Genomic DNA, 21,348 nt, shown 5'->3' with positions numbered 1-21,348 from the left:
TAAAAATAATTTCTCACACATAAAACATTACACACTCAATAATTCTCACAAAAGTACATAACACCATAATTCTCCCACATAAAATTTTACAGGGAATATTGTCAACATGAACATTCCAAACGGGAAACTTTACACGTAAACATTAATACTAAATACTTTCAATACTAAACTTATCACTGAAATTCTTCTCACAAAATAAATTTTTTAAAATTGATATTACAAATGACTTACTATGAAAGTTCTCACACAGTGAAATTTAAACGGAATACTTCTCACACAGTGAAATTACAAACTGAATACTCCTCAACAGTGAACGATAAAAACTGAATACTTCTCACACACCGAAATTTAAACACGGAATACTTTTCTCAAAAGTGAACATTAAAATGAATACTTCTCACAAAGTGAACATTACATATGAATTACTTCCCACACAGTGAACATTACATACTGAAATACTTCTCAACACATGAACATAAATACTGAATACTTCTCACACACCGAATTAAATCGGAATACTTTCACAAAGTGAACATTACACACCGAATACTTCTAACGTGAACATTACACACTCAATAACTCAACAGTGAACATTACAACTCAAATTCTACACAGTGAACATTTCACACGGAATACTTAATCACACAGTGAAATTACACAGGAATACTTCTCACAAAAGTGAGCATTACTCACTAGAATACTTTTCACATATGAACATATAATCACCTGAATTCTTCTCAGAGACAATGAACTTGGTAAACAATTGAATACGTCTCAACAATGAAATTACAAACTGAATACTTTCCCACTAATGAACACATAGCTCATTATTACTCACAACAGTGACATTTCACTCGATATTCTCGCACAAGCGGAACATTACACACTGAATACTTTTCTCACGAAAGTAAACATTGTGCCTGAATACCTCTTCCACAAGGGTGAAACATTGCGCAACGTCGAATACTTTCTCAAACACAGTGGACCAGTTACACCACTGAAGATACTTCTCACTCAGTGAACATTACACCACTGAATAACTTCTCAACAAGTAAACATTACACACTGAATACTTCTCACAACAGTAAACATTACACACTGAAGTACTTCTGACACAGTAAACATTACAAACTGAAATACTTTTCACTCAGCGAACATGAACATACTGAATACTTCTCACACAGTGAATATTACACACTAAATACTTTTCCCTCAGCGACATTTCACACTGACTACTTTACTCACTCAGTGAATTTTACAAACACTGAATACTTCTCAATGCAGTGAACATACACACTGAATACTTTCTGACACAGTGAACATTACACACACTGAGTACTTCTCACACAGTGAACATGCACACTGAATACTTCTCACACAGTGAACATTACACACTGAATACTTCTTACACAGTGAACATTGCACACTGAATATTTCTCACACAGTGAACATTACACACTGAATACTTCTCACACAGTGAACATTAACACACTGAATACTTCTCACACAGTGAACATTGCCACACTGAATACCTCTACACAGTGGAAACATACACACTGAAAATAACTATGACACAGTGAACATACACACTGAATACTTCTGACAAAGTGAACATTACACATGAATACTTCTCACACATTGAGCAATACACACTCAATATTTCTCACACAGTGAGCATTTCACACAAAATACTTCTCACACATTGAGCAATACACACTCAATACTTATCACACAGTGAGCATTCTACACTGACTACTTCTAACTCACTGAACATTACACACTGAATACTTCACACACAGTGAACATTTCACACTGAATACTTCTCACACAGTGAACATTACATACTGAATACTTCTCACATAGTGAACATTACTTACTGAATACTTCTCATACAGTGAACATTACACACTGAATATTTCTCACACAGTGAACATTACTCACCGAATATTTCTCACATATATATAGAATCAAAATACATGTACGTACTGACTGAATAGTGCAGACCCTGCTCAGATGGCAAAAACGTTTTGGCCAGTCCTGGTCTGTATTGTAAACATGGGTAGATTCAGTTGCAGTCAGTATGGACTCAGTAGGGTCAAGATTAAAATAAGATTATTTTAGGGGGAAAAGGGGCAAGATTATCAATGCAAAATGTCAAATAGTAGTATCTTTTCAGAGTACACACCTATAGAAGAGAATTCATGAAGACATAGACGACTAAGAAGTGAACTTAAAACCCTCAAGTCCGATCGATCCTCCGGAAGGTATACGTGCTGGACCTCTGTACCGGCACTGTTGCCACTGGCAGGCTTCTATCACAGGACCACAAGGAAGTCCGTATGAGGGTGGCTTATTCCTGTTGTATTTACAAATTCCAGACAGGTAAGTCATATATCTAATGAAGTATTTTTAGCTGGATTAATAGGGGGAGCTACTTTTTCATTACGTTGTCTGTCTTACACTTTGGTTAAGGTTTTGCACTCAAGTTTGTATCTAGAAAATAGGTTGAACTTTCACACACTTAATTTAGAGTGGAATAGGAAAACACTGTTCAAGGCTGATAACTCTAACATACCTTTTAATAGAATTATGGCACTTTTTGAACTTAGTAAATTCTACATTATCCAGACTATTGTTTACTTTCAAGCACTCAGAATAGTTGTCCACACAGTTCTTCCAACAGTTCTTCTTATGGAATTTATAAATCCTGACCATGTTTGATTAAATTATTTTGCTTAAAATTATCTGGTGTTGAAGTGTTTGCTTCCAACCTTTGCCGTAGATTATTATTTAGAATTGATGAAAGTTAATATGGTATTTTCATTATCTTAAAGCGTATAAATCTAAATCTTATAAAATACTTTAAGAGAATTTTTAAACGGCAAAATTATGATTTTTTCATAATCTAATTTTAGAATGTCACAGAATTTTATGATGTTATTATCAGGGTGTCCGTGGCTGAGTGGTTAAGGTGTTATTTAAAACCCATTGCCCTCCCCCGCTGTGGGTTGTTTTTTAAACAGGGATTTGGATTCTTTCACATGAGAAAGCTACCCGGTGGTAATGAATGTAGTGGTTTTATCGGGTGCTTTTTGTGCCTGAAATAATTCATTTAAGTAAAATTGTGCCTATAGTATGTGATTCCCCATTTGTTTTTCGGTTTAAAAAACTTTTTTATATAAGGTCTTGCAATTAAGCTTTTTTTCAAATCAATTTTAAAATATAAAATTTTAAAAAATAAGAAATGTAATTACTTTGTCTAAAAAATATTTTTTATACATATTTATTTTACAAAATGGACAGAATTAAGGTAGTACACCCCTAATGCACTACCTCCACTTTAAAGAGTATTCAAATAGGCTAGAATCACTGTAAAGTGTATAGAAACTGAGGGGCGTGGGTTCAAACCCCAGAAGGGGCAACTTTTTTTTCTTTCTTTTTTTTTTTCTTTTTAACATTCTCTCAGATCCCTAATGGAAGAAAAAAGGTGTTTCATTTTAATTATATAATTTTTTATAGGTATTTATTTACTAAATAATGCCAAAATTTAATAGCAAATTATGATACCAGATATTTTCAAAGTTTAATAAAATAAAAACTACACGGTAAAAGTATTTAATATGTTGCAAGACCAACCAATAATACATTTAAGAAAATTTATGCAAACTTTGAAAAACTGCCCTCATTGTGGAAATTTTTAGGAATATTTAAAAAAAAGGCTTTTTTTCAAATATGGAAATGGTCAAATAAGTGTTAAAAGTGGGTGGGGTATGGTTAACATTTTTAATAACATATTAAAACATTTCGTTTAAAAACAATAATTTTGTTTGTTTAATTTGTTACCTTAATATCATTCTTTGTTTTTTCTTAACATGAGCTATAGGAAAAACATTTTTCATAATGATGAATATATAATTATTTAGAGTTTCCTCATTTCTGAAAAAAAAGCCCTTCTAATGGCAAAGTTTTAGTTCAGAAAAATGTCCATAACTCATAAACCACACGGTAAATTTTGTTTAAATTTTGCATACAGGTGACATTTAAGGCATATAACTGTCCTATGTTGTCAATTTTACAGTTCCTTATAGTGTCCATTAGGGGTGTACTACCTTAAAAAGATTGTTTAACAATATGTCCAATTACATGTTGTACCATTTTGGAAATTGTAATAGAACACACACAAAAAAATTTAGAAAAAAATTAAAAGCTTTTCAGAAAAAATGACCTAATCATCATAATTCTATAAAGATATTTTTGTTTATCTGAACACTCTAATATACATATAGTGATATCTGTATGGCAAGAGTATCTATTGTTACATGATTATATACATAATGTGTCAAAATATGGAATATTATATTTTTACTGATGAAAATTTATACTTTTATTTGATATGTTATTATGTATATTTTTTTCTTTTTGTATTACAGTTATCCAATGAGACCCCCAAAGGTTCAGTTTATAACAAAGATATTTCATCCTAACATAAGTCGTCATGGAGATGTGGGATTAGATTCTATTCACTATAACTGGAGAACTGGCTCTAACTATATCTAAAACGTTCTAAATAAAGGTATCCAGTCTTATTAACGGCCCATATTGTGATGTGTGCATGGAACCAGCCATTGGGTTCCTTGTACAGTAAAAATAGACAAGAGTTTGATAGAATATCGCGATTATAAACGTGGAAGTACGCAATGCACGATTTTTCTCATGCCAATGGAAATAGATCTGAATGGATTATAGCATTATATGAAATGGGGCGATACTAGAGAGGTTGCAATTTTTTTAATTTGTAGCTGATATATATGTGAAGAATTTGTTAAAAACAATATTTTTAAAATATGAGCAAAGTTATTATTTTCAACATATTTTAACCCTTAACTTTCTCTATGGTTGTAATGGATTTGCCCTGCTTGAAATTTGAAACAATCTATTGAAAGTTTTAAAAGGGGTTTCAATATCAAAAAGCTAAAAAAATAGTATCAAGGTTGATCAGACTGCACAGATAATGCGGTTGAACAAGCTCTATACCGATGGTAAAGGTTAAATCACATTTTTTCAAGTGGAATAAGGGTCAAACCGCCTCCGTGGTCGAGAAGTTAGAGTCGATGACTTCTAATCCAGTTACCTCTCTGGCGTGGGTTCGATCTCCGGGAGATGCTTTGGTAGTTTAGCGCGGAGGAAAGTAGTCTAGTACTGGTGTAACTGTCCAGGAACAATGGTTAGGAACTACCCGCCTATATGATGAAAATACTGTTGGGAAAAGGCTTAAAAAATGAAACAAAACAAAAAAGTTAAAACTGACATATGAATTTATTGCAGCAATTACAAACATGACCTTTGGTTGCATTTGCTAAATTTCTTCCTGCTGGAGTTTAAATATAAAAACTATAAATACACATTGTATATGAAAATCTTATCTAGGTAAATTAAGTAACAAGGGATTTATCTCTGGAAAATATGAGTATTAATGAGTATGTTCATAAATAGATAGATATGCTAACTAATGAAAAAATATGTTAACAAATTGATTAAAGAAGTGTTAAAATAATAATAATAAAAGACATGCTATAAAATTGATAAATGTACTTTTTAGCTCACCTGTCACAAAGTGACAGGGTGAGCTTTTGTGATCGCTTTTCGTCCGGCGTCCGTCCGTCCGTCCATCCGTCGTCTGTAAACTTTTACTTTAAATGACATCTCCTCATAAACCACTAAGCCAATTTCATCCAAACTTCACAGGAATGTTCCTTTGGTGGTCACCTTTGAAAATTGTTCAAAGAATTTAATTCCATGCAGAACTCTGGTTGCCATGGCAACCAAAAGAAAAAACTTTAAATATCTTCTTCTAAAAAACCCAAAGAGCTAGAGCTTAGATATTTGGCATGAAACATCTTCTAGTGAGTGTCTACCAAGTTTTGTTCAAATAAAAAGCCCTGGGGTCAAAATTGGCCCCGCCCCAGGGGGTCATTGATTTTCCCTATTTGGCATAATAGTAAAAACTTAAAAAAAATCTTCTTTTAAAGAACCCAAAGAGCTAGAGCTAAGAAATTTAGCATGAAAAACATCTTCTAATGGGTGTACTACCAGTTTGTTCAAATAAAAGCCCTGAGGTCATAATTGGCCCCCCCGGGGGGGTCATTGAATTTTTCCCTATATGCATATACATGTAGTAATAACTTAAAAAATTTTCTTTTAAAGAACCCATAGAGCTAGAGCTAAGATATTTAGCATGAAACATGTTCTAATGGATGTCTACCAAGTTTGTTCAAATTTTAAGAGCCCTGGGGTCAAAAATTGGCCCCGCCCTGGGGGTCATTGATTTTCCTTATATGTGTGTATAAAAAAAACTTAAAAAATCTTTTTTGAAAAAACTCAAAATAGCTAGAGTTTTAGATATTAAGCATGAAGCATCTTCTAGTGAGTGTCTGCAAAGTTTGTTCAAATAAAAGCCCCGGGGTCAAAATTGGCCCCCGCCCCAGGGGACATTGATTTTCCTTATATGTGTTAATATAGCAAAAACTAAAAATCTACTTTGAAAAAAACCAAATAGCTAGAGTTTAGATATTAAGCATGAAACATCTTCTAGTAAGTCAAAATTGGCCCCCCCCGGGGGTCATTGATTTTCCTTATATGTGTTTAGCAAAAACTTAAAAATCTTCTTTCAAAAAATCCGAATAACTAGAGTTCAGATATTAAAGCATGAAATATTTTCTAGTAAGTGTCTACAAAGATTGTTCAAATAAAAGCCCCCTTGGGTTTAAACTGGCCCTGCCCCAGGTGTGTTATTGTTTTTAACTATATGTGTAAAGAAAAACCTTGACCAGCTAGACCTTAGATGTTTAGCATGAAACATCTTCAAATGGGTGTCTACCAAGTTTGTTCAAATAAAAGCCCTGGGGTTTAAACTGGCCCCGCTACGGGGGCCTATATACAGGTGAGCGACTTCAGGGCTATCATGGCCCTCTTGTTTTTATTTTTTTTTGAAATAATAAAAATCAATAAATATGGTAAGAAATGGTAAATAAAATGCTACGAAATTTAACTACTTAATTGTAACCTCTCTAGTTTCTAAAGGTTGTGCAATTATATATTTGTTAATGACTTAAATTGTTATTGTAGCTTATCTTGCATAATTGATTATATATGTTTATCTTTTATTTTATGTTTTTATATAATTTTCTTGTTAAAGACAAATATTATTTTATATTTTTTCCCCAATTTTGCATTTATGGCAACTTTATATTGTTCTACAATCCATATTTTCTGTCAAAGAATAAAGTAGTGAAATTATTTAAAAGCTTTCTTTGTGCTGGCTACTCAAAATGTGTTATTTATATAATATGTCAGTCAAAATTTGAACTGCAACATAGTATAATGATATGGTGGTGTCTGTCAATCTGTCTGTGGACAATTTGTTTCTATACAATGTTTTTAGGATATTACCAAAAATGCTGGTTGCCTTGATTTGACCTAAATATTTTCAATAACAATATAACGAAAATTCAATACAACAAAAGTTCAAGATTGTCATGATTATTTTTTAGACCTTTGAATGGCATATTGCATGACAATCTAAATAAAATATTTTATGTCAAATCGTAGCAACCAGAACTGTTGCATATTGCATGCATTTTACATGCACTTGGTTGCTTCTAGTAATTATGTGAGTATTGCAGGATGTCCATAAGGCCCCTTGTTATGTTGACACTTTGGATATTTCTAAGGACATTCTGGAACATGAAAATCGTCTTCACCAATCGAAAAGGGCACTGGAGCATGGGCATCACTAGATGGTCAGTGTATCAATATTATCTTACACAGAGTAAGGCATGGGGGAATCAGCAAACAGTTTTGTTTTGCTGTGACTGAAATGAATGGTTGTTTGTTATATTTCGCTGTGTATCTGTTGACCCCTTCCCCCTTCCTTTCTTCTTCAGATAAAAATAAATATACCAGTATACTCGTAGAAGGATTTTGAACCAAAACTTAATGATACGGAGGTCACGACAGAAAACTGTTGTTTTTAAAAAAACTTCAAATATTTCATAGAAAATATGAATTTATCGGTGATCAATGGACAAAATATTAAATGTTTGGACTATGCATAATGTATATGGTATTAAGAAAGACACATGTTTTGTAATGAGACCCGGGTTTCTGAAATAACCCCATTATCACTGTAAGACAACATTAAAGACGTTTTTGGGGAGGTTTTTCAAATTATATATTAAATTTCTGCCTATAATATCTGTTTGAAAACTCCCAAAAACGTCCTTAGTTCATGTTTCAAGTGGCGCACTTCGAGATGGCATGACCATCGCTGTTTTACACTAGCCCGACAGTGCGACGACAAAGGGAGGTTGAGGTCACAAATAATGTGTGCAACGCTCGAATCGCACGACATCTTTTATGCTGCTAATTAATGAAATTTTTTAAGAACGAACTTAAATACGCTTGTATTGATGTTGGTTGAAGAAAATAATCTTTAGATTTCAAGGTCATTAACAACGCAGAATCTATACAAAATGAATACACGACTAACACGTTGTTGTTGTTGTGGTGGTGATGGTTATAACTCGTGAACATACTTAATATGTCCGATTACATGTATATTATAAACTAAACAAAGCTTTCAAATATTTCAAATAATGTATTAATATGTTATGGATTCAGCTTGAATATCAAGCAATATACAGTAACTGACGTCATTGCAAATTATTTCTTAGTGTTTTTATTTCCAGACTGTTTCAGGACCGCCGCCTGGGTGATGATTACCACTCCTTTGGTGGCAGGCCCAAACCCGTGACCACAAACCTGCATGTAACGTTCACAATGGAAGTCGCGATCACAGAAATTGTTACTTTCCGGGAAGCTGATTTCTCTGGCAGTCGGGGCCGGGGACAAAAACCAAGAAAAAAAATGGGGGTTTTGCACCCCGGGGGTGGGCCTGATACAGGACAAGAATAAACCATTGGTAGAATAAAACAACACCTTAAAAGACTGTGTAATTATTGTGAAGCTTGAGGAAGAATAACATGTATTATCCTCCTTCCCTTAAGAGTTGAAGAAGTATTTTTTTAGAAAAGTTTTGGAAAAACAAAGAATCTCCATAATCCCAGTTATCTTTCAAATCTTGAGGCAATACTATTTGCTTTCTCTTTAAGTTTTGAGATTGCAAGAGGTATGAATCGTGTTTCAAATTTTCCTTCATTAAAGAAATGTCATTACATTTTTTGAAGAACAAAAAACGATCGCCCATTAAGTATTGAAGATAAATAATCGTGTGTCCATAGTTTCAAAATTTTCTCATAATCTTAAGAAATTTTTAAGATTTTAGTTTTAATATAATCATCATTGTCTTAAAATTTGACGAAAACAGTCACATTGATTATATAATCATGAAAATAAACAGAAATAATTACTTTGCACGCAGCTACAGATTCTATTATCACATGTTAGCACATAGTCACGTTCCGGACAGGTCACATGACTACAGTCGGAAGTCACCTGACAATCTTCGGAGACTGAAAATAGTATAACATTTCCTCTTGACAGTTCTTTGTTTTTTAAGCATCTCAGATAAAGTCTTTTTTCGGGGTTAACCGAATGCAAGATTCTTTATTATTCACTTGTGAAATGTCTCTAGTTTTTCTGGGACATATGTTGACTAAAATTATTTCCGAAACTTGTACAATTGTGATAATGTCCAATATAAAGAATCGCTTTATAATTCTACTTTTCAAACGTTAATAATATAAAATTGTATCGCTAACAATTTTGTTACAAAAGAAGAAGACCTGGCCTGAACTAAACAAAGTGTATCATAACTGAAAATCACTTACTTGCCACACCGACCAACACGACGCAGACGACAATTTTCACAGTAGTGGAATACATGTTGCTGGAATGGGAAATTATGAATTGACTAACAGTGGAGTAAAGATCTCTTTATATATGCACTATTATCATTAAAACATGAGACGGAGTGGGCGCTTTTTACATGATTTTCAGCATCTACTTGTGACGGCTTTCTATAAATGGACGATGTTAAAAATGGACGATTCATAAATGGACAACAACGTGTACCTAACGCATGCTGTAACGTGAGCGTCCCATATGCCCACCTGGCTAAGTGAAAGAAACGCACTGTATGCACCTTTTTTTCTCATTTCTTATCTTAACTTATAGCATTCGTCTAGATATACTCATCTGTGACAATAAGATTGAACGACCTTTCACAATATACTGACACACAATTTCGTTTAATGAATTAATTAAAAAAATGATACTCTGGGAAATGGATTATTTGATATTATTATAGTTTAGGACATGCTACTTACCGGAACTGCGGCATTGGGTAGAGTGTAGCTTCTTAGAGTATTTTTTTTCACACAGAATCACTTAGAGCACAAGAACAGATTAATAGTACACTATATATCACCAACACTCCAATCAATTGCCAGAAAGCTTTTAAAAGTCACTATTTTGTGAAATTGCGAAATTAAAGGTTCAACACTTTGATGATTCATTATTTTTCATGAAGGTTCAGTCCTGTAAAATTCTTATATATAATTCATGAAGAGAAAAATAATTCATGGAACAATATTATTCATTTACTTTTATTTATTGTGCACAAGCGCAAGTTATTTTCTTTCTTTCCGACAAAGGTTCAAGTTTAACAAACAGCTCATTATATAAATAAAGACAAAAAAGAAGTCATAAAAAATAAAGCTACTGTCAGCATATGCTCAGTGCCCGGACCAACATGTTTAAATCTTCTTCAATCCGACTGAAGTTCAGATTTACTTATTTCTTACATGTAGATATGAAGTTCTCACATGTAGATCTGATTTCCACCATATATATGTTTCGCCTTCATTGTGATTCGGATTTCCCGATAGAGGTTTTGTTGATCCTAATGCATCGCGTTATTTAGGAGTTGATTTTAATCAGATTGAATCTTCTCATAATTAAACATATTTTCAAAAGTCAATTCATGTATATATACCATAATTTAGTACTTTAAACTTTAATATAGAAGTTCTACAATCAAATCATCAAATCAGGATTCACAACAACACTGTTTAAAGAAATGATATTAAAAAAATTTTCCCGTTTCAAATGCAAAACGGAACACCCCCGACGATTAATTTCCAAAAAAATTGGGCTCGGGGCTTTAATCTTTTAAATTCCCAATTGAAAAAAGGCCCGAATTGAAAAATAGTTTTTAAACCAAAGTAAAATTAACCCAAAAAATTTACGGAAAGGGCCCCGGGAAAACAAATGCCCTTTAGGAAAAACTAAGAAAAATTTTAAAATGAAATGTCCCCCGGGTTTTAAAAAAGAAACATAAATTTCCAAAAAACATAATAAACTATTCCCTTTAATCTATACCAAAAAAAAATAACAAAAAAAACCCTAATTTAAAAACTTAAAAAAATAGAAAAATTTTAAAAAATTTCTCTCGTATACGGTTGACAAAAATTCCCCTGAACCCTCTTTAAGGGCAACCTTGTTAGATTTACAAATTTCCCCTCAAACACCAAAGGTTTTTTCTGGGTGCTAAATTGATTAAAAACCAAAACAGTTTCGAATCTCAATTAAAACTAATTTTCCATCATATTTACATACACGCAGTTTACAATTTACCTGTTATGACCATGCTTGAAAACTTCATCAATGTTGTATAGTCTTACCAACACTTAAACAATGTTTCCGCCCTGGCTCCGACTCAGTGGCCTTTTTAATTTATGGTACACATATGCAAATACAATTTTATTGTTCTTTCTTACCTAAAATCATTTTTAAAGCCAAGTACTATATATGTGTGAGTTTTGTTACTTCTATCTAACTGATAGTCATTCTTGTAAAATAAGTTATTGTAATTTATTGCATCAGGGAAGACCCGTTGCTAATGTTGAGAGAACTTGTGGGTCAACCCTTTTGCCAAATATGTCATGTCATTGTATTGTAACTACCTACATGTATGTATATGTCTTATTTTTGGCAATAAAATATGTTTAAATCAATCAAATACAATTTTATGCTCACTTTATTCTTTGTAAATCGGAATACCGTTGCCCTCTTACAGTAAGGGAAGCAATTCATTCACTACTGATGGCATTAATTTTGAAGTTATCTCTCTTAAACTGATTCGAACTTTTAGTGTTTGAACGAGACTAAGCTCGTTGTTTCCACAATCAAAGTTGATGGTGTTTAACTTGATTAATAGGAAGAACTATTGTTCTCATTAAGGTGTTGGCAACACACTTCATTTAAGTTTTTGCATGTAAGTTGCTATCTCCATAACTACAGTAGAGAATGGGTTGAAACTTTCACACACTTATTTGAAAGTATAATTGGAGATCACTGTTCAAGGCCCATAATTCTAACAAGAATTATGGCCCTTTTTAAACTTTGTAAATTCTACATTATCCAGACTATAGTTTACTATCAATCATTGAGAAAAGCCGAACATTTGTCACAGAATAAACATAAAGAAAAGCTTTTCAGAAATAGAAATGATAGTATTTTGGGCTAAATGGAGGCTGTGAAGCTATTTTTGTATGTCTGAAAAAGTTTGATATTTTTGTACATAATTACATATATAATGTGTCCATACAATAAATATTATATACATATTTTTATTCATAGAGGGGGAGTTTTACTTCTGGTATTTTGTACATGTATAATTTTTCTCTTTTTTTTAACAGTTACGATATTGTTTTATTTATTTTATATACATATTTTCTTCTTGTATTACAGTTATCCAATGAGACCTCCAAAGGTTCAGTTTATAACAAAGATATTTCATCCTAACATAAGTCGTCATGGAGATGTGGGCTTAGATTCTATTCACTATAACTGGAGCCTGGCTCTAACTATATCTAAAGTTCTAATAAGTATCCAGTCTTTATTAACGGACCCATATTGTGATGTGTGCATGGAACCAGCCATTGGTTCCTTGTACAGTAAAAATAGACAAGAGTTTGAGAGAATATCACGATTATGGACGTGGAAGTACGCAATGCATGATTTCCTCATGCCAATGGAAATAGATCTGAATGGATTATAGCATTATATGAAACGATACTGGAGAGGTTGCAATTTTTGATTTGTTAGCTGATACATATGTGAAGAATTTGTTTTAAACAATATTTTTAAAATATGAGCAAAGTTATTATTTTCAACATATTTTAACCCTTAACCTTCTCAATGGTTGTAATGGATTTGCCCTGCTTTGAATTTGAAACAATCTATTGAAAGTTTAAGGGGTTTCAATATCAAAAGCTAAAAATAGTATCAAGGTTGATCAGACTGCACAGATATGCAGGTCAAGCAGGCTCTTTACCGATGGTAAAGGTTAATCACTTTTTTTCAAGTGGAATAAGGGTAAAACCGCCTCCGTGGTCGAGGAGTTAGAGTCGATGACTTCTAATCCAGTTACCTCTCTGGCGTGGGTTCGATCCCCGGGAGATGCTTTGGTAGTTTAGCGCGGAGGAACGTAGTCTAGTACTGGTGTAACTCTCCAGGAACGATGATTAGGAAACTACCCGCCTATATGACTGAAATACTGTTGGGAAAAGGCGTTGACTGAAATACTGTTGGGAAAAGGCGTAATTTGAAACAAACAAAAAAGTTAAAACCGACATATGAATTCATTGCAGTGGTTACAAACATGACCTTTGGTTGCATTTGCTAAATTTCTTCCTACTGGAGTTTAAATATAAAAACTATAAATATACATTGTATATGAAAATCTTATCTAGGTAAATTAATTAGCAAGGGATTTATCTCTGGAAAATATATACTATTAAATTAATGAGTATGTTCATAGATAGATAGATATGCTAACAAATGAAAAAAATGTTAACAAATTGATTAAAGAAGTGTTAAAAAAAAATAATAAAAAAAACATGCTATAAAATTGATAAATATGCTTATTTTATTTTTTTGAAATACTAAAAAATCAATAAATATGGTAAGAAATGGAAAAAAAACGCTACGAAATTTAATTACTAAATTGTAACCTCTCTTGTTTTTAAAGGTTGTGCAATTATATATTTGTTAATGACTTAAATTGTTATTGTAGCTTATCTTGCATAATTAATTATATGCGTTTATCTTTTATTTTATGTTTTAATATCATTTTTCTTTGTTAAGACATATATTGTTTTATATTTTTCCCCAAATTTTGCATTTATGGCAACTTTATATTGTTCTTACAAAACCACATTTTCTGTCATAGAATAAAGTAAGTGATATTACTTAAAAGCTTTCTTTGTGTTGGCTTCTCAAAATGTGTTCTTTATATGTCAGTCAGAATTTGTATTTCAACATAGTATAATGATATGGTGGTGTCTGTCAATCTGTCTGTGGACAATTTGTTTTCTACACAATGATTTTAGGATATTACCAAAAATGCTGGTTGCCTTGATTTGACCTAAAGTATTTTCAATAACAATATAACAAAAATTCAATAAGCAACAAAAGTTCAAGATTTTCATGATTATTTTTAAGAGGTATGAATGTCATATTGCATGACTAGCTGAATAAAATATTTTATGTCAAATCATAGTAACCAGAACTTTTGCATATTGCATGCATTTAACATGCACTTGGTTGCTTCTAGTAATTATGTGAGAATTGCAGGATGTCCATAAGGCCCCTTGTTATGTTGACACTTTGGATATTTCTAAGGACATTCTGGAACAAGTAGACCGTCTTCACCATTCGAAAAGAGCACTGGAACATGGGCATCACTAGATGATCAGTGTACCAATATTATCTTACACAGAGTGAGGCATGGGGGAATCAGCAAACAGTTTTGTTTTGCTGTGACTAAAATGAATGGTTGTTTATAATATTTCGCTGTGTATCTGTTGACCCCTTCCTTCAGATAAAAATAAATATACCAGTATACTAGAAGGATTTTGAACCAACTTAATGATACGGAGGTCACGACAGAAACTGCTGTTTAAAAAAACTTCAATATTTCATAGAAATATGAATATCAGTGATCAATGGACAAAATATTAAATGTTGGACTATGCATGATGTATATGGTATTAAGAAAGACACATGTTTGTAAGGAGACTGGGTTTCTGAATAACCCCATTATCACTATAAAGACAACATTAAAGACGTTTTCCGGAGGTTTTCATATATTAATTCTGCCTATATATCTGTTTGAAAACTCCCAAAAACGTCCTTAGTTCATGTTTCAAGTGGCGCACTACGAGATGGCATGCCCATCGCTGTTTTACACTATCCCGACAGTGCGACGACAAAGGGACGGTTGAGGTCACAAATAATGTGTGCAACGCTCGAATCGCACGACATCTTTTACGCTGCCAATTAATTAAATTTTTAAAGAATGAACTTAAATACGTTGTGTATTGGTGTTGGTTGAAGAAATTATCTTTAAATCTCAAGATAATTAACAACGCAAAATCTTTATTATACAAAATGAATACCTGATTAACACGTTGTTTGTTTGTGATGGTTATAACTTGTGGACATACTTAATATGTCCGTTTACATGTATATTATAAACTAAACAAAGCTTTCAAATATTTCAAATAATGTATTAATATGTTATGGATTCTTTTTGAATATCAAGCAATATACAGTAACTGACGTCATTGCAAATTATTTCTAGTGGTTTATTTGCCGACTGGTCCAGGACCGCCGCCTGGGTGATGATCACCACCTCCTGGTGCAGGCCCAAACCCGTGACCACACCTGCATGTACCGTCTACACAATGGAAGTCGCGATCACAGAAATTGTCACTTCCGGAGCTGAGTTCTGGCAGTCGGTCGGGGACAAACAAGAATGTTGCGTGGCTGATACAGAGACAAAAATAAACAATAATGACGCAAATTATTATGAAGCTATGAGGAAATATAATCCCTCTTTCCTTAAGAGTTGAAGTATTATTTAATTATTTTCCTCAATCTTTGAAGAAAAGTTTGGAAAACAAAGAATCTCTATAATGCAGTTATCTTCAATCTTGAGGCAATACTATCGCATTCTTAAAGTTTTGAGATGAAGAAGTATGATCGTGCTCATTTTCCTTCATTAAAGAAATATCATTACATTTTTTGAAAGAAAAAAAAAAAGAAGCAAACAAAAAACGATCGCCCATTAAGTATTAAAGATAAATAATCGTGTGTCCGTAGAGTTTCAAAATTTTCTCATAATCTTAAGACATTTTTAAGATTTTAGTTTTAATATAATCATCATTGTCTTAAAATTTGACGAAATCAGTCACATTGATTGTAAAATCATGAAAATAAACAGAATTAATAATTACTTTGCATGCAGCTACATATTCTTTGATCACATGTAAGCACATAGTCACGTTCCGGACAGGTCACATGACTACAGTCGGAATTCACCTGACAATCTTCGGAGACTAAAAATAGTATCAACATTTCCTCTACAGAAAAAATCGTTTTCAGGGTTATCCGAATGCAAAATTCTTTATTATTCACTTGTGAAATGTTTTTAGTTTGTCTGGGACAAATGTTGACTAAAATTATTTCCGAAACTTGTACAATTGTAATAATGTCCCATATAAAGAATCGCTTTAAAATTCTACTTTTTAAACGTAAATAATATAACATTGTATCGCTAACAATTTTTTTCAAAGTTTTTTTATACAAAAAAGACCTGGCCTGAACTATACAAAGTGAATCATAACATTAAATTTATTTTGAAAATCACTTACTTGCCACACTGACCAACACGACGCAGACGACAATTTTCACAGTTGTGGAATACATGTTGCTGGAATGAGAAATTATGAATTGACTAACAGTGATGTGAATATTTCTTTATATATGCAATATTATCATTAAAACATGAGACGGAGTGGGCGCTTTTTACACGGCTTTCTATAAACGGATGATGTTTGAAATGGACGATTCTAAATGGACAACAACGTGTACCAAACGCATGCTGTGACGTGAGCGTCCCAATTATTGCCCCAAATCCCCTAAATTTTCCTGGCGAAAATGAAAGAAAAAAGCAAATGGTTGGGACTTTTTTTTCTCATTTTTTTTCGGGATATATCTCTGTTGGGCAATAAGAAATTTAACCCTTTCACAAAACCCGCTTTCTCACGTTTTTAAAGAAACAATTTCGTTTTAATTTTTTAAAAAAATTCCCTGGGGAAAAGGTTATTTGATATTAGACATTTCCACTTACTTTGAAAATTTCGGCATTGGGGAAAAGAGTAGTTTCTTTAAAAGGGAATTTTTTTTACACAAATCACTTAAGCACAAGAAAGATTTTACATATATATTAACCCCCAAACCCAGTAAATTTCCAGAAAACTATTTTTGGGGGAAATTCGGATTTAAAAAAAAAGATTCATTTTTAATGAAGGTTTTTAAAAATATTTTTCATTTTCTATTTACTTTTGACATTTAGGAACTGATTTTAATCAGATTGAAATTTTCTTATAATCAAAAATGATTTCAAATATGCATCTAAAGTCAGTACATGTATATATACCATATTTTAATACTTTAACTTTTAAAATTGAAGTTCTACAGTCAAATCATCCAATCAGGATTCAGAACAACACCGTAAAGATTATATTAAAAACCTTCCAGTCTCACTGTAATCGGAACACACCGAAAATTATTCATAATAGTCTCGGACTGAATCATTAATTCGAATTGAAACGGCCCGAATGGAAAGTAGTTCTACGACATGACTTATCCGAAGATTGACGGAAAGGGCCGGAATTGAGGAAAAACAAAGAACTTCAATGAATTGTACCTTGGTTTAAGAGAAACATATTCCAATAACATAATGAACGCATTCTTCACTCTAAAAAAACAAACAAAAAACAAACAAACAACCTTAAAACTTAAATTAACATAATTATATTTTAAACATTTCTCCCACTGACTATCTGAAGCTACCTCGTTAGATAGGTTACGATGTCACTTTCCATCATCAACATGTTTTACTGGGTGCTAAAGTGACTTAAAGCCAAAACAGTTTCGTATCTCAGTTAAAACTAATTTTCCATCATATTTACATACACGAAGTTTACAATTTACCTGTTATGACCATGCTTGAAAACTTCATCAATGTTGTATAGTCTTACCAACACTTAAACAATGTTTCCGCCCTGGCTCCGACTCAGTGGCCTTTTTAATTTATGGTACACATACGCAAATACAATTTTATGCTCACTTTATTCTTTGTGACACTATAAATCGGAATACCGTTGCCCTTTACGAAAATATCTTTTACAGTAAGGGAAGCAATTCATTCACTACTGATAGCAGTAATTTTAAAGTTATCTCTCTTATACTGATTCGAACTTTAAGTGGTTGGTAGACTCGTTTGAACGAGACTAAGCTCGTTGTTTCCACAATCAAAGTTGATGGTGTTTAACTTTTAAAATAATCATCAGTATTTTTCAAACGATTATATACCGGTATATCATGGAAAAATTCTGAAAAGCGTTGTATTCTTTGAGGTAAATGTTAAATAAACCAGCATAACATTTCCTTAAAATACATTCCCGTTGTTGTTTTGCACAATTAGATTATGTACATACCAGCACTTTTAACTCAGTCGAGATCAAATCTATTTCAATTTAATAATGTGCTAAAACGTTATACATGCAGGTATGTTTGGGAGCAAGAGATGTGTTGATCATAAAGTTTACACAAACATTACATTACACACTGAATACTTCTCACTAAATGAACATTACTTACTCAATATTTCTCACACAGTGAACATTACTTACTCAATATTTCTCACACAGTGAACATTACACACTGAATACCTCTCACACAGTGAACATTACACACTGAATACTTCTCACACAATGAACATTACTTACTGAATACTTCTCACACAGTGAACATTACATACTAAATACTTCTCACACAGTGAACATTACATACTGAATACTTCTCACACAGTGAACATTACACACTGAATACTTCTCACACAGTGAACATTACACACTGAATACTTCTCACACGGTGAACATTACACACTAAATACTTCTCCCACAGTGAACATTACACACTGAATACTTCTCACTCAGTAAACATTTCACACTAAGTACTTCTCACACAGTGAACATTACTTACTCAATGTTTCTCACACAGTGAACAGTACACACTGAATACCTCTCACATAGTGAACATTACTTACTCAATGTTTCTCACACAGTGAACAGTACACACTGAATACCTCTCACATAGTGAACATTACTTACTCAATGTTTCTCACACAGTGAACATTACTCACTGAATACCTCTCACACAGTGAACATTACAAACTGAATATTCCTCATTTAGTGAACATTACTTACTCATTATTTCTCACAGAGTAAACATTTCACACTGAATACCTCTCACACAATGAACATTACACACTGAATACTTTTCACACAGTGAACATTACACACTCAATTCTTCTCACACAGTGAACATTTCACACTGGTTTCTTCTCACACAGTGAACATTACACACTTAATACTTCTCACACAGTGAAAATTACATACTGAATACTTCTCACACAGTGAACATTACACACTGAATACCTCACACACAGTGAACATTACAAACTGAATATTTCTCATTTAGTGAACATTACTTACTCATTATTTCTCACACAGTAAACATTTCACACTGAATACCTCTCACACAGTGAACATTACAGACTAAATACTTCTCACACCGTGAACATAACTTACTCAATGTTTCTCACACAGTGAACATTACACACTGAATACTTTTCACACAGTGAACATTACAAACTGAATACTTCTCACACAGTGAACATTACACACTGAATACTTCTCACACAGTGAACATTACACACTGAATACTTCTCACACAGTGAAAATTACACACTGAATACTTCTCACACAATGAACATTACACACTGAATACTTCTCACACAGTGAACATTACACACTCAATACTTCTCACACGGTGAACATTACACACTGAATACTTCTCACTCAGTAAACATTACACACTAAATACTTCTCACACAGTGAACATTACTTACTTAATGTTTCTTACACAGTGAACACTGAATACCTCTCACACAGTGAACATTACAAACTGAATATTTCTCATTTAGTGAACATTACTTACTCATTATTTCTCACACAGTAAACATTTCACACTGAATACCTCTCACACAGTGAACATTACACACTGAATACTTCTCACACAGTGATTTTTTCACACTGAATACTTCTCACACAGTGAACATTACACACTGAATACTTCTCACACAGTGAACATTACAAACTGAATACTTCTCTCACAGTGAATATTACACACTGAATACTTCTCACACAGGGAACATTACACACTAAATACTTCTCACACAATGAACATTACTTACTCAATATTTCTCACACAGTGAATTTTACAAACTGAATACACATTACACACTAAATACTTCTCACACAGTGAACATTACATACTGAATTCGTCTCACACAGTGAACATTCCACACTGAATACTTCTCACACAGTGAACATTACACACTGAATACTCATCACACATAGAACATTACATACTGAAAACTTTTCACTCAGTGAACATAACATACTGAATACTTCTCACACAGTGAACATTACACACTGAATACTTCACACACAGTGAACATTACATACTGAATACTTCACACACATTGAATATTACACACTGATTACTTCTCATGCAGGGAACATACACACTGAATACTTCTTACACAGAGAACATTACACACTGAATACTTCTCACACAGTGAACTTTACACACTGAACACAGTGAACATTACACACTGAAAACTTCTCACACAGTAAACATTACACACATTATACTTCTCACACAGTGAACATAACATACTGAATACTTCACACACAGTGAACATTACTGACTGAATACTTCTCACACAGTGAACATTACACACATAATACTTCTCACACAGTGAACATAACATACTGAATACTTCACACACAGTGAACATTACATACTGAAAACTTTTCACTCAGTGAACATGACACACTGAATACTTCTCACACAGTGAACATTACTTACTCAATATTTCTCACACAGTGAACATTACACACTGAATATTTCTCACATATATATAAAATCAAAATACATGTACGTACTGACTGAATAATGCAGACCCTGCTCAGATGGCAAAGATATTTGGGCCAGTCCTGGTCTGTATGGTAAAAATGGATAGATTCAGTTGCAGTCAGTATGGACTCAGTAGGGTCAAGATTAAAATAAGATTATTTTAGGGGGAAAAGGGGCAAAATGTCAAATAGTAGTACACATCTTTAGAAG

The 21,348-nt window shown here is 32.9% G+C and overlaps 1 protein-coding gene across 1 annotated transcript; it reads left to right on the top strand.

The window, feature by feature from the left end:
- Positions 1 to 2,244: 2,244 nt before the first annotated feature.
- On the top strand, positions 2,245 to 13,916 carry LOC132751475 (uncharacterized; the record flags this gene model as incomplete). The annotated part of the gene is made up of 2 exons (XM_060741647.1): positions 2,245 to 2,382; positions 12,772 to 13,916. Coding segments are annotated over 2 exons (448 nt in total), but the record flags the coding sequence as incomplete, so codon positions are not given.
- Positions 13,917 to 21,348: the final 7,432 nt, after the last annotated feature.

This window comes from Ruditapes philippinarum, unplaced genomic scaffold (genome assembly GCF_026571515.1).
Source record: "Ruditapes philippinarum isolate M1 unplaced genomic scaffold, ASM2657151v2 ctg247_1_1_1_1, whole genome shotgun sequence".
NCBI classification, from domain to species: domain Eukaryota; kingdom Metazoa; phylum Mollusca; class Bivalvia; order Venerida; family Veneridae; genus Ruditapes; species Ruditapes philippinarum.
This window is presented reverse-complemented; position numbering and strand designations above follow the sequence as displayed.